This window comes from Antechinus flavipes, chromosome 2, assembly GCF_016432865.1.
Source record: "Antechinus flavipes isolate AdamAnt ecotype Samford, QLD, Australia chromosome 2, AdamAnt_v2, whole genome shotgun sequence".
Lineage (NCBI taxonomy): Eukaryota > Metazoa > Chordata > Mammalia > Dasyuromorphia > Dasyuridae > Antechinus > Antechinus flavipes.
Genome location: NC_067399.1, coordinates 110,872,645 through 110,887,661, shown reverse-complemented (window position 1 = coordinate 110,887,661; position 15,017 = coordinate 110,872,645). Strand labels below are relative to the sequence as shown.

Below are 15,017 nucleotides of genomic sequence, written 5' to 3'. Positions count from 1 at the left end.
AATATACTCCTAATTACTAATTTTTTTCCTGTTGAATTTATTAATTGTAGTCATTATTAAAAATTGGCTAAAATGCATCTTTAGCTTGGTTTATAAGGAAAGCTAGATAATTTGTGTAGGTTTGTTAAAATGTTTCAGACAATAATGATTTGTTACCAGTACATTTTTTTTTCTATTCTAAATTCTTTCTTTCTTTCTTTCTTTTCATTTTATTATAGCTTTTTATTGACAAAACATATGCATGGGTAATTTTTAACATTGACCCTTGCAAAAACTTCTATTCTAACTTTTCCCTTTCTTCCTTCCACCCCATTCCCTAGATGGCAGGTAATCCCATACATGTTAAATGTGTCAAAATATATGTTAAATACAATATATGTATACATATTTATACAGTTATGTTGCTGCACAAGAAAAATTGGATTTAGAAAGAAGGTAAAAATAACCTGAGAAGAAAAACAAAAATGCACGCAGACAATAACAGAGTGGAAATGCTATATTGTGCTGTTGTGGTCCACATTCATTTCCCAGTGTTCTTTTGCTGGGTGTAGCTGGTTCTGTTCATCACTAATCAATTGGAACTGATTTGGATTCTCTTATTGTTGAAGATAGCCACTTCCATCAGAATTGATCCTCATGTAGTATTGTAGTAATGATCTCCTGGTTCTGCTCATTTCACTTAGCATCAGATCATGTAAGTCTCTCCAAGCCTCTCTGTATTCATCCTACTGGTCATTTCTTACAGAACAATAATATTCCGTAACATTCATATACCACGATTTACTCAGTCATTCTCCAGTTGATGGGCATCCATTTAATTTCCAGTTTCTAGTCACTACGAAAAGGACTTCCACAAAACATTTTTTCCACATGTGGGTCCCTTTCCATTCTTTAAGATCTCGTTGGGATATAAGCCCAGTAGTAACACTTCTGGATCAAGGATAATGCATGGTTTGATGACTTTTTGAGCATAGTTCCAAATTGCTCTCCAGGGTGGTTTGATCCGTTCAACAATGTATCAAGTGTCCCAGTTTTCCCTTGTCCCCTCCAACATTTGTCATTATCTTTTCTGGTCATCTTAGCCAATCTGAGAGTTGTGTAGTGGTATCTCAGAGTTGTCTTAATTTGCATTTCTCTGATCAATAGTGATTTGGAGCACCTTTTCAAGTGACTACATATAATTTTATTTTCTTCATCTGAAAATTGTCTGTTCATATCCTTTGACCATTTATCAATTGGAGAATGGCTTGATTTCTTATAAATTAGAGTCAGTTCTCAATATATTTTGGAAATGAGGCCTTTATCAGAACCTTTAACTCTTTACCAATACATTTTAAGCTTTTTAAAACTTCTGTACTTGTTTGTTGAATCAAAACTTTCCAACTTTTTAGATGTTACAATTTGCACAAAGATCCTTATAGTAAAGATGTGAGTTTTGGAATGAGAAGTGAAAACAATTGAAATGATTAAACTCTTTCCTTGTCCATAATCTATAGGCATATGGTTGATGACATGCTAAGTGCAGATGACGTCAGTTGCAGTAGTTCCCAGGTCAGTGCAAAATCAGAAAAAAATATGGCTGATTTTGATGGTGAAGAATCTGGATGTGAAGAGGAATTAGTACAGATTAATTCACATGCAGAATTAACATCTCATCTCCAACAGCATCTTCCTAATTTAGCATCTATCTACCATGAACATCTTAGTCAAGGTAAGATTTTATCTTAATTAGTAAAATACCTTTTACTAGTATACATATAATATTAATAGGACTTAAGCTGTGAAATATATGCATGACTTTTTAAGAACAAAAATAAAATAGTTCCTCATCTAACATTCTAAGGGCAGGTTAGAGAGTTATATGGTCATAAAAGAGAGCCAGACAGAATTTTCCCATTTTAATCTAGAATTGAGGGTAGTGAGTAATCAGGAAAGGCAGTTTTTGGTACTTATTGACTGGGGCTTTTTTTTCCTGTTTATATTGAGCTCCAACATTTGCAACATGCTTTCTGTATACCATATAATTTTGATTCGTGGAATAATCCTGTGCTCTGACTATTATTTCTCTTATTGTTCTCAAATCCCCACTCTTTTCTGCAAACATATTTTTGTTCAGTTGACCTTTGATTTTATCCATAAAAGAGGGAGACAAACTTATAAGGGAATAATGTCCAGAGATGGAAATTTTGGTCTTTGGCGTAATAGGTACTGTGACTTAGGACACAATTGATTGATTGTCATGCCCTTTCCAATAACAATAATTAGAATTTAACTGATTTCATCATTATTTCTAAAGCAAAAAGGAGAGATCTGTGATTTGGGGATTACAGGGGATTGCTGGGCAATATATAAGGCAACAGTAAAAATAGCAAGATGCCTAGTGTCTTTAGTTTCCTGGGAGATTTTTACTTGATAAAATATTAATCATGGATTGGGGTAGGTTAGATATATTGAGTTATACCAGTTCCTACTAACTCACCAGCCAGGACATGAAATTATAGTAGGTATAGCAAGGAACTAGCAGTTAAATGTTTACTGTTTGCCTTTGTCCTAAGCACTGGAGATAGAAATGCAAACAAAAATTATGATGGTTCCTGCCCTTAAGCAATTTTCATTCTGATAGGGGAAAATGACATACAAAAGCGAAAGGAAAGGTGCACATGCTGAGTCTTTGGGGGGAAATGGGGGTGGGAGTATTTCATAAGCAGAACCTAGAAGGGAATGAAAGTTGGTTAGCCTATGCTTCTCTCCAGAATCTAGACCCTGGGAAGAACTGTCTGGTAGAAAGAAGTGACCAGCCTGGTGAAGGAATATTTGAAGGTGAAAAGATGGCAGGGAATGGAGGACTGTTATAGTCTTTAAGTAACATTGAGGCACTGCCTTGGTCACTAAGAGGTTAACCGGTAGAATTTAAAATCATTGATAGGATTTCAAATTAGGTTGTCTTGCGTCCAAAGCTAATTTCCTGTCTAATATATGACGTTGCCTCCCTCCCCACCTCCCTCACCCCTCCCCCCAATTTTTATAGATGATGAAGCCGAGGATAAGTGAGGTTAAATAGTCAGGATTACAAACTAGTAATGTCTGAGCTATTCTATGAATGTAGAATGACTTTTTTTTTTTTTTTTTTTTTTTGGCTGAGGCAGTTGGAGTTAAGTGACTTGCCCAGGGTCACACAGCTAGGAAATGTTAAGTGTCTGAGGCCATATTTGAACAAAAATTGTTCAGTATTTGAGTCATATGGCTAGGCCCTCTAGGAAGTCATTAAAACAGTTGTGATGAGACATGAAATTGAGAAATGATAAAGATGAGTGGGTGGATACAGGTAATAGTTCTGGAGTGCAATCAGTGGATTTATCATTTGATTAGATAGAGAAATTGAAGAATGAAGAATGTGGTATTCTTCATCCACTAAAATTATCAAAGGTTAGTATATAGAAGAAAAAGAAAAGAAGTTAAAAATTAGAACTTTGATCAGTAACCAAAATGAGGGAGCAAGAGATGATTGATAAAACTAGCAAAAGAGATTTAGATAGGATGACCAGTCATATTAATCAGCAAGTATTTATTAAACATTATGTATTAGGACTGTATTATACATTGGTTGGTTGGTTGTCCTTTGTTCTTGAAGAGGATCAAAATGACATCACTTTTGGGGTCATCCTACCATTAAGGAGCCTTCGTTCTAATGAGGAATGTAACACATAAATAATTAGGTAAATACAAGTTATTTACAAAGTACTAGGTGAAGATTATTTGAGAGGTAAAAGCATTAGCTGCCTATAGTACTGGCAAAGGCCTCCCATAGAAAAAAAGGTCGGGGTTGACTGGAGGTGTGAAAGAAGCCAAAGAAGCCAAGAGGTAGAGATAAGGAAGAAGAATGTTCTAGGTATGAGAAATAGTCAAGGAAGGGAAATGAGAGACGGAGTGATATGTTTGAGAAGCTGTAAATAGGTTAGCACAGTTATATTGTAGAGTGCCTAGAGGGCTTGGGAATAAGGTGTAAGAAGGCTAAAATGATAGGAATTGGCTAGATTATGAAGTTTTCATTATTAGAGAACTTTATTATTTGATCTTCAATGTAATAGGGAGTTCCATTGTAACTTAATAAACTGGAGAGGTTATTGATCGAGACCAGTGGGGGGATCATATTGGTATCTGAGTGAAGAGTAGATTGGAGTAGAGAGGGTTTGAAGCAAGGGAACCATTTAGAAGACTGGTTCTGGTTAGGGAGAGATTGTAAAGAGCTGAACTAGGAATGTGCTGTAGGGGACATATATAAGAGATATAAATGTAGAAAAGAGAAGATTTAACAACAGAATAGTCATATGGGGCGAGGAATTAAGATTAATTACCAATATTGTAGGCTTAGGTAACTGGGAACATATATTTTTGATTTCTTCATTATGTTTTTGGATATATTTATTTTAATGACTTCAGAAGATAAAACTTGAGATGTCCAAGAGATAGTAATGTGGTGATATAAATCAGCAGATCATTGAGGGATAGCTCACTAGACAGATAGATGGATGGATAGACAGATCTGGGAATCACCTATTGAACCCATAGGAGGTGATAAGATGACTAGTTATAAAATAGAATAAAAAGAGAAGGGAGCCCAGGACAAGGCCTTTTGGGATACCCATTGTTAGTGTCTATTTTACATGGATGTAAAATCTGCAAAAGAGAATATAGTTTAACAGATTGGAGGAGAATGAGAATGGAACAGTTTTAGAAAAACCTAGAAGAGAATCAGAAGAAAGAAGTTTGATTTCTGCCTAGGTAGAGATAGTATAGAAAGAGATAAAGATAGAGAAAAAGAGAGATTTTTGATGAGTAGTATTAAATGAATTTGCTGAAAAGTCATAGAGTATAAAAACAGAAAAGAGTATCAATTTATCAATTAGGTCTTTTTGCAACTTTTGAGAGAAGAATTAAGTAATTGAATGAGTTTGAATGAATTTATTGACCAAGTAGGTGGTAAGGAATTTTGACAGAAAATGCACACTATGAAGTATAACAAAATAACAGACTTTGAGTCCACAGCAGGGTCAGATAAAAGCTATTAGAAAGATGAGCATATTTCTAGAAAATGAGGAATATAAAATTGGACAATAAGAGACTATTGTATCATGGTATAAACTAATTTTGTATTTAGATAACTAATTTATAGTGGATCCAGGGAATTTTGATTCCATGGTTTTCCCCAGTGTTTTTTTAAGCAACTTAGGAGGAAGAGTGTCCAAAAAAAAATACTTAAAATAAGACTGAATCTTATTAAGGGACAGGGATTGGCAAGATGTGAATGCCTGAAGGTTGTAAGAAACCTAGAAATTAAGCTAGAAGGACAATGCTTTGAGTTCCTTAACTATGAGGTCAGCATTGTAAAGGAAATAAAATGAGATCAGAACAAGTATAGTATACTTGTTGGAGAGATTAAGTAATGTACTGTCATTTCTTGACAGTAGAGAACTAGGAGTGCCAATTTCTCATTCTAGCCCATTGCTTTGGAGTCACCAGAGGAAAGAATGGTCAATAAAGGAGAGAGATAACTTTAGTAAATAGTAGTTTCTAGTTAGTGCCCATAATGGATATATTATTTGAGGAAGAGCTGTAGAATGAAGAAATTTTTTAAAAAATTAGCACATTTCAGCAAATAGGAAAAAAAAAAGGGACATAAGTTGGTTAGGGATAAAAGTTGGTGGTAAGGTAAGAGATTTTTTTCAGGTGTCTTCACAAACAGACTCTGACCCTTGATTGTTGTGGTTGGGCAAAAGAAGTAGTAATTTGCTAATTAAAATCTTTGGGAAATTCCATTTATGGAAATGCTTATAGTCTAAAATGACCCCCAGGTTACTAATTACAATCATACAATAAAAAGTTTTTCCAGTAATGATGTCTCCAAGATGGAGCTGGGCCCATGATGGTCATTGGTAATGATGACCAGGAAGGTTGTATGGTGAAGGAGGCCTTGAGCAGTTGCCATTTCTGCATTTTTTATTTCCACATGGAGCCCCTTCAACGGATTGGAGTGGGAGATGGGAACATCATTCGTAATGGTGGCCAGGAATGGCATATGGTGAAGGAGCCCTCTAATTCCAGGCATCAAAAGCCCAGGACAGCAGCTTCACTCTTCTATTTTGCCACCAAGGAGAAGTCATACTGATTACCTTCCGTCTTAAAATTCTGAATCATGTCTTTAAGAGCAAGAGGTACAATAGTTGATATAAAAATTAAAACTTACTTATTTTCAAACATAGCATTCTCCCATTTTAATTACTCACAAAATGATAAATGGCATTATATCCAAGTGACAAAATCGAGAGGTAATAATCTGGCATTGGACAGCAGATCTCCAAGGAGATCTTGACAAGTTACAATTGTTATGGGTCTGTTGAGTAGCTAGTTCTACTCTGTAATTGTTTATCATCAACTGCTTGTTGAATTTCCCACAATCCCTATGTAGTTTTAATAAGTGACTAATTTTTGTTGATTCAGCAATGTCAACCTTTTACTTTCATACCTCTCTCCATTTAACACCACATTCACTGTAGTCCAGCATCTCATCACATCTTGTTGGAGTATTAAAAATCTTCTAGTTTGTTCCCCACATCTAGTCATACTGTGCTCTAGTTTACAGCTACCAAATTGATATTCCTAAAGCATAGTTTTGACCATGTAATTTCCTTGGCTAAAGAAGCTTCTGTAGTATCCCATTGCTTTTAGGATAAAGACAAACTTGACATTTACTTGACATTTAATACTCAATACAATCTGGCTCAGGCCTTTATTTCCAGCTGATTAAATTAATCAATAAATATTAAACACATACTATTACAGAGCATTGTATTGGGAGCTAAGAGATAGAAAAAAGGAAGTGATTGCCACTCTTTAAGAAGCTTATATTCTCTTGACAGAACAATGCATAAATAAATAATATATTGAATTTCTATAAAATAAATAAAGGACAATTTTGGGAGAGAGGGTACTAGTTTTTGTGTGGATCAGTAAATGCTTTTTTAAATAAGAGTTCTTTGAGCTAAATCTTGAAGGAGTTAAAAGATTCTGAGAGGCAGAGGTGAGGAGTTGAGTTCACTTCAGCTAGAGTGATTATTTTTAAGAAAGACAGAGACTGGACATTAAACTTTAGTTATGAGAAATATCATAAAGACTAGCTGATCATAGAGTTTGTGTTGTGAAAGTTTTTAAGAGCCAAACAGATATTGACATTTTATACTAGGTACTAGATTTGGAGATGGGGAGTGACATGGTGAGATCTGTACTTTAGAAATGTCATTTGGTGGATACCTGTTGAAGATTAATTGATGAAGGAAGAATCTTAGGGCAGATTTAGGTGAATTTGGAAGCAAATGTGGTGGCTGAAGTAGTATAATTATTGGGCTTCTTAAAGTTTTTTTTTACTTGTGACCCCCTTTTGCCTGAGAAATTTTTACGTGATATATAAAAGTTGTACAAATCAAACATTTACTTATAATAAATCATAATTTCATGACTCCCACATTCAGTTATGAAACCCCCCACATGAGGTTACAACCCACAGTTTAAGAAACTGTTCTATATAAAATACTCTACTTCCTTCTCTTTTCATAAGCTAATATTTTTGCATAGATTGCTGATCTTCGTTTTTTGGAAACATCTTCCATCTACAACACTTGAGTTCACATACTGTATCCTGAAGGAAGAAGCCCCTCAAGTTCTTAGTCCTACCCTTTTTAATTTCTTTGAACATGTAATACTTTAGCTGATTATGAGATCTTTGAAAGCATGGCTTATATACCTTTTAAATTTGTATCCCCAATACATAGCTTACAGAAAGTACTTAATAAGTACTTATTTATTCTTTGATTTAAGCTTCAGAAGATTGAATATAAAATGGAATTCTTTGCCTTTCCCCTTGTTAATTTCCTTGTTTCTGTCATCTTGTGACTTCCAAATTCAAAATCATTCTTGTCTTTTCCTCTCCCTCAGTTTGTTTTTAGTCAGTTGGTACATCTTACTGATTTTGCCTTCACTACATTGCTAGTATTTGTTCCTTTATTTCTATTCACTTGAGCACTTCCCTGTTTTAGGTTATCACCTTTCACATATATTATTAGAGTAGCCCCCAGTATTGACTCCATCCTTTCAGTCTCTTCCTTCTCTAAACCATAGTCTGAACAGTTGCTAAAATTCACTTTCCATAACATTCATTTGCTCAAAAATTTTTCTCTAGGAATTTCTTCTTACTACCAACACAAAATCTTTCCCTGGAATTTGGCTCTAGCCATTTATTTTCTTTTTAATGTTTTATTGCGTACTTTTCTTTGATCATTGTTGTCATTTCCTAGTCACCATCTCTTGAAATTCTACCTTCCCATTTCCCCATCGTTGACCATATCTGAGAACTATCGTATAACTCCTTTATGGATAGAAAGGAAGAAGTTATGTTTCATCATTCCTTTAGAATCAAGAAGGGTCACTTAATTGATCTTAGTTCTAGTGCTTTTTGGTTTTATTTTTCTTTGCAGATTGTGATCATATTGTCTGTTGTTCTCTTGGTTATTTTTTATTATGAATAGTTAAGTCAAGTCTTGTTAAGCTCCTCTAAATGGCTCATATTCATTCTTCCAATGCAGTAATACTCCATTAAACCCAGTTTGTTTAGCCATTTTTCCAATTAGTGGGGGGAGGGGTTCCTTTTTATTTTATTTTATTTTTTTTGTAGGAAGGTGCTACTGCAGAAAGTGTTATTATGAATATTTTAGTATGTATCAGGTATATTCCCAATATCAATAATATTTCTAGGTTTAAAAGTATGAACATTTTTTTTTAGTCTAGTCTTATATTTTTATTAACATTTGGATTCTACATCAGCTCTGTTTTCTTTCCTTTTTCATTATTCAGCCAGTTTCCTTGATGGAATTAAACATTCAATTTTTAAAGCTTCTGTTTCTTTTTAGCAATTTGGAACTTTATTTTCAAAAGTTATTGAGGGTTTTAGTTTTTTCTTTTAGAATTTTTGTTCTTTGACTACTTGTCATTTGGGAGATATATTCATATCTGTCTAGCTTAGATAATAGATTTTTATAAAAGATTTTTGATTTTTCATCAAAAGGCTTTTTCTTATCACTCTTCCGACTTTAATTATTAGAATGTTAAGCATTTATATTAGATCTCTATTAGGTGCAAAAAAAAGTTAAATTTATTTATATGAATATGAAAAAAAAATTTTACCCCAACTTGTAACTTTGGTACAGTGTCATAGATCTATGAGTGCATACAAAAGGATGAATTGACTTTAGGATATTAAATATAGTTTATACTTTTGAAAAATGGCTTTGTAAAATCTATTTCAGTATCTTATTTCCCTTCTCTTCTTTCAATAATCTGAACCTCATTTCTGGTTATTTGAAGTAGATCTTGAGTCTATAATAAGAAGAAAATAGCTCAGATTAGGTAGTAAATTTATTCCTGAAGTTTACCACTAAATCCAACAATTACAAAGATAATCTCTTTTGCTATTGTTCATCCATTTCTATTACTCACTTGTTGCTATTGAAAAATTCCAATCTTGACAACTTACTGTTATTAATTCATCAAGCAAAAAGCCCCAGATAGATTTTTATTGAATTCTACCATACATCAAAAGAATCTACTGTTATTTAAAATTTTTTAAAAAATAGAAATCCTACCAAACTTCTTGTGAAATATGAATATGGCCTTAGTACCTAAGCTTATGACTTAGGAATGGGTAGAGACAAAAGGAGGGGAGAAGAAAAGAAAGAAGAGGAATGGATCATTGCACAGTTTGCTGTTTCTGTGTACAATGTTTTTCTGGTTGTGCTCACTTTACTCAGCATGAGTTCATGTATATCTTTCCAGGTTTTTGAAGAAGAGGTTTTGAATGTCATCAAGTTCCTCTTGGGTGGCAAAGTACTTGGTGCTGTTTGTAGTATAATTGAGATTTACAAAACAAGGTGTTCATTGCTCACACTGATGCTGATGGAAATTTTTTGGGTTACATGGCAAGAGGACATTCTCTTTCAGGAGTTCAAAGATGCCTTTGTTGTCCATTTCTATAAAGAAAAGGGAAAAAGGTTGTCCTGTGATAATCATGTAATGGTGGGGTATCTTTCTTAGTTACTGTCAGCAAGATGCCAGAGTCCTCCTTCATAGGGTGATCTAAGATGGTCATTTACCTGACATTGTGGCTTCAGAAAGGATCAGGAAACAGTTCATGTGGTGTTTTCTATTTGACAGCTCCAGAACAGAGGTTGGTGTACAGCGTTCATTGATCTAACCAAGACCAGTTGTCAGTTGGGAAGGCTTGTGGAAAAAACAATGGTAAAATTAATTTGAAAAGGGTGCAAGCCAAGACTCAAGTGCAGGGAATGTTGGTGCATGACTTTTTGTTTGCAGATGAGTGCACTCAGTGACATCTCTGAGAATCAAGAGAGTATAGAACAGTTCCTTGCCCCTTGTGCTAATTTTGACCTAACAATTAATGCCAAGAAAGCAGAAATCTCTACCAACCAGCACTCCCCCATCCATATATGAAATCATTTATTAAAGCTAATGGAAAATTTTGAGTGCTGTAGATTAGTTCACTCACTTTGGCAGTATATTTTCCTAGGGATGTCAATAAGTTGATGCATACATTGCCAGAGGTAATTCAATGTTTGGGAGGCTCTGAAATAAATGACCTCATTGTTGCCTCTTAAATCTGGATAGTATGCCAGTACTATGCAAGGAAACTGAATCACTTGCATCTGCATTACCTTAGTAAAATTCTGAAGATCACCTACATGGTAAGGTACCAGACACCAAGGACCTTTCTGGATCTGAACTACCAAGCATTCAGACTCTATTGTAGAAAGGGCTACTCTGATGGGCTGTTCACATTTTTTCAAATACCAAGCAGAGAACCCACACAAATCAGAAGCTCACATAGAGGTCAGAAGATACAAGAACACTCTTAGAGTCTCTGATAAATAGTGGAATTAAATTATGAAACACTAACATAGGACTGCCCAACATGGCATACCTGCATCAAACAAGACACAGTGCTCTGTAGACGGCTCAAAAGCCATCTACACTCCAAATATTTATATGGACTATTTGTGCCCAACCTGTTGCAGAACCTTTTCAGCTTTTATTGATTTGATTTGTCACTGTACTTTGACTCCAGCATAGTGATGTCATTTTGGTCTTTGAGAACTAAGGGTGACAACAGCAACAATATCCAAAATATAGAAATTCCTTCAAAATATGTAAGAACATATTCTGCAATAGATAGTCAAGATACATAAAAAGAAATGCAAGCTATAAAAAACATGTTTACATTTCCATGTAAAAAAAGTTTCATTTTTAAAAAATGTTCACAACAATTAGCAAAATGTAAGTTATAACAATTCAGAGGTTCTACCTTGTATGTACTACATCAGCAAGATAAAAATTAGCAAGTGTTGTTTATGATTAGAGAATAACTAGTGAACTATTGATGGAGCTATCAATTTGTAAAGTCTTTTAAGAATGAATTAGTATTCAACCCAGTAATTCACTAAAATATATTGCTTTTTGATGCATCAATACCATTAGTATTGCTGTAATCGATCCAAAGAAGACAAAGAAACAGGCAAGGACCCATATATTAAAATTATTTATAAAAACTATTATTTGTTATAAAGAAAGAACTGGAAACTAACATGTAAATATTGGGGAATGGCTAAATAATTTATAATATGACCAATTGTAATATTCAGTAAGAAATGATGAAAGTGAAAATTTCACGGAACGTCGGAAATATTTGTACAATCTGATGCAAAATGAAGTGGGCAGTACTAGGAAAAATTTAAGTAGCAATATTGTAAAAAAAAAAAAACAAATTCAGAAGACTAATAAATGAGCATAATTTCAAAGGACCAATAACGAAGCATGCAACCTTCCTCTTGACAAATTCTTGAGGGGCAGAATGAGACATAGCCAATATAGGGATTTGTTTTATTTTGTTTTGGCATGTTCTTGAATATACGACGTAGGAATCATTTTCTTTGTTTTGTTTTACTTTATGTGTTTATTGCAAAGGTATTTTTTCCTCCAATTTTGGGTGAGAATTCAAAGGAAAAGCAGCCTTGCAAATAGAGTTGTCCAAAAAAAGAAAAGTAAAAGGAAGAAGGCTATTGATTTTCTTTTCTTTTTTTTTTTTTTTAATTTTAAAATGCCAAGAAATTAACAGAAAGCATTTTAATAGGAGCACAGTTAGGTAGATAATGTTTGAAATCACATATATTTTTCCCTTAAAAATTTTTTTTTCTTTTTTCTATTTTAATCATTTTTTGTATTTTATTTTGCATTTGCTTATTTCAAGAAAGCATACAATAAAGAAGATTATATTCATGACTGTCCATCTTTTCCTTACTTCCTTGTAGGTTATTCTTTTATTCTCTGCTGGGCATTTTTAACTTTATACTCTTTAACACTTCTCCTATCCCCCTACTGCCATTTCCTTCATGCAGTTTAAAGTTAAGAACAAGTTTATTTATACACCCACCCATACACATTTATATATATGTATGTGTGTATATATATATATATATATATATATATATATATATATGTATACACACACACATACATACATATATGTATGCATACACATATATAAATGCACATTTACACATATATAGACATTCATCTAAAATAATATTAACATGACTGACATATAATGTAGATTTCTTTCTTGGTTGAATCAGCTGTGTCCTAATCTTTTTTTGAACACTCTAATTATCAGTGTCAATCTTAAACAAATGATTTACATTTCCTTGTTTACATTTCCATGTTAAAAACATATGTTTTTGTTAAAAACATAAACAATTTTTCTTTGTTGAGTTTCTTGAAAGTAATCTTTGATTTTGACTCTTATATGTTAAATTTTCTATTGTGTTCTGGTTTTATTGAGACAAAGTCTTTAAGTCATGGAATGCCCAGTTTTGGTTTTTGTGTTTTGTTGATCAGTATTATAGTTAGTTTTGCTGGACATATTTTTTGGCTGCAGGCCTTTTTGGTTGTTAACATCTATATCTATCTATCTGTCTGTCCATACGTCTACCTATAATTCTAGAGCCTGAGATCTTTCACTGTTGCTGCTGATAAATCCTGGACAATTCTAATTCTGCCTCCACTATGTTTGAATTTTTGTTTCTTGTAAAATTTTGTTTTTGATCAAAAGTTTTGAAATTTAGCAATAGAATTCCAGTGTACTTTCCCTGTAGGAACTAGTGATTGGTAAATTTTTTTCTACTTCTACTTTCCTCTTTTGTTTAGACACTCCAAGACAGTTTTCTTTGTTTCTTGTATTTCTGTATCAAAGTTCTTTTTTTGGTCATAGCTTTCAGGTAGTACAATTATTCATATATTTTCTCTTCTTGTTCTGTCAATTTTTTGATGTTTCATATTTTCATATTTCTGTCATTTAAAAAATATTTTGTTTAGTTATTTCTCATAGTGATCTCTCATAGCTTCATAGTTTAGTTATCTCTCATAGCTTCATAGTTTAGTTATCTCTCATAGCTTCACTGGCTTCCCTTTGCCCAATTCTAATTTTCAAAGAGTTAGATTCTTTTTAAAGCACTGTATCACTTTTTTTAATTGGTTAATTTCTTTTTCATAATATTCTTGTTTTTCTTGTTTTTTTTTTTTAATTTAAGTTTTTCTTAGTCTCTCATTTGATTTTTTAAAAGTGTTTTGAGTTCCATAAATTGTTTCTCGAGAGGTAGCCATTTAATGTTATTCTTTAGGGTAGAAGAGCCTTTTTTCACTTTATTATCTTCCTCTGAAGATGAATCTCAGTCTTTGCTATTACCTTAGCAAGTTTCTATGGTGGGGTTCTTTCTTCTTTGCCAATTTATTTTTATTTTTTAATAATAGGTATTAGTGTAAGCACCTCTAATAGTGGGGTGGGGGTGGGGAGGAATAAGGTCTCAAGAGTCCCTGCAGCTTTCCCCTCTGTCCAGGAATCCCAAATCAAAAGTTCTTCCCTCCTGCAAGTGCTAGTAGCCACCAACATCCCTGGCCGTGCTGCTTCTGCACTCGACTGATGCTGGGTCTTTCTTGTCCAGAGCTATGCCTCTCCAGCACAGCTGGGCCTGATATTAACTGAGGTTTACTCAGTCTTCCTGGGCTCTGAAAATTCTTGTAGTTGTTAGCTAGCTCAAGGGTTAGAACTCCCCCACTTTGTACTGGAGTCTTTCTTCAGGTCTTTTCTGGTTGTCTGAAGAGGACCTTTGTTTTTCCCAAAATTCCCAAAGTTGTTTTTCACAGGTCTATGTTTTATCCTGAGGCACAGTTTTGTTTGTGGGGGAAATCTGGAAAGTTTGGGAGTTTCTGATTTCCTTGTCATTCTATTGAAATTATATATTATGAATTTATTATATTCTGAAAAAAGAATGCAAAGTGTATATAATAGAGATCTATGGTATCCTTTTCCTCCTTCCTCCTTCATTGTTTTATTTTCTATTTGGAATTGGTCATTTTATTGTGGTGCAGAGGATAGAAGTTTGACCTTAAAATCTGCAAGGCTTGTTTTCAAATATAGCCTAGAACTTTTCTAGATGTGTGACTGAGCAAGTCACTTAAACTTCCTACTGACTAAGTTTTCTCTTCTGTGAAATGAGGATAGTAGTAGCACCTACCTTCCAGATTTTTCTTAGAATGTTAATCCTAAAGCACTTTATAAATTCTAATTTTTATTGTTCTTCGTTATAATATCCTATGGAGCCAAGGAATTGAAGGTACCTGTGGCATCCTAGTAATGATGGAAAAAAGAGGTTGAAATAAATGATTTTGACTAGTTACTATAAAACCTGGTGGTCTGTGTTTTTGGGGCATACATTTGGGCTTTCCATTAATGCTCCTTGGTAACTGATCTCAAAAATAAGATGAGTGAAACTACTCAGTGGCAAGCAGTAGTTCTTTTGAAGCATCATTGTGAAATAATTTTAGCTTTTAGAAGATAAGAA

The 15,017-nt window shown here is 33.6% G+C and overlaps 1 protein-coding gene across 2 annotated transcripts in view; it reads left to right on the top strand.

Annotated features, from left to right (window-relative positions):
• USP34 (ubiquitin specific peptidase 34) overlaps positions 1–15,017 on the top strand; it is a 271,113-nt gene that overhangs the window by 113,191 nt on the left and 142,905 nt on the right. For both annotated transcript variants that reach the window (XM_051975344.1, XM_051975343.1), the window contains exon 16: positions 1,497–1,711. In XM_051975344.1, coding sequence (XP_051831304.1) covers positions 1,497–1,711 — 215 coding nt within the window. The remainder of the gene's footprint in view (positions 1–1,496; positions 1,712–15,017) is intronic.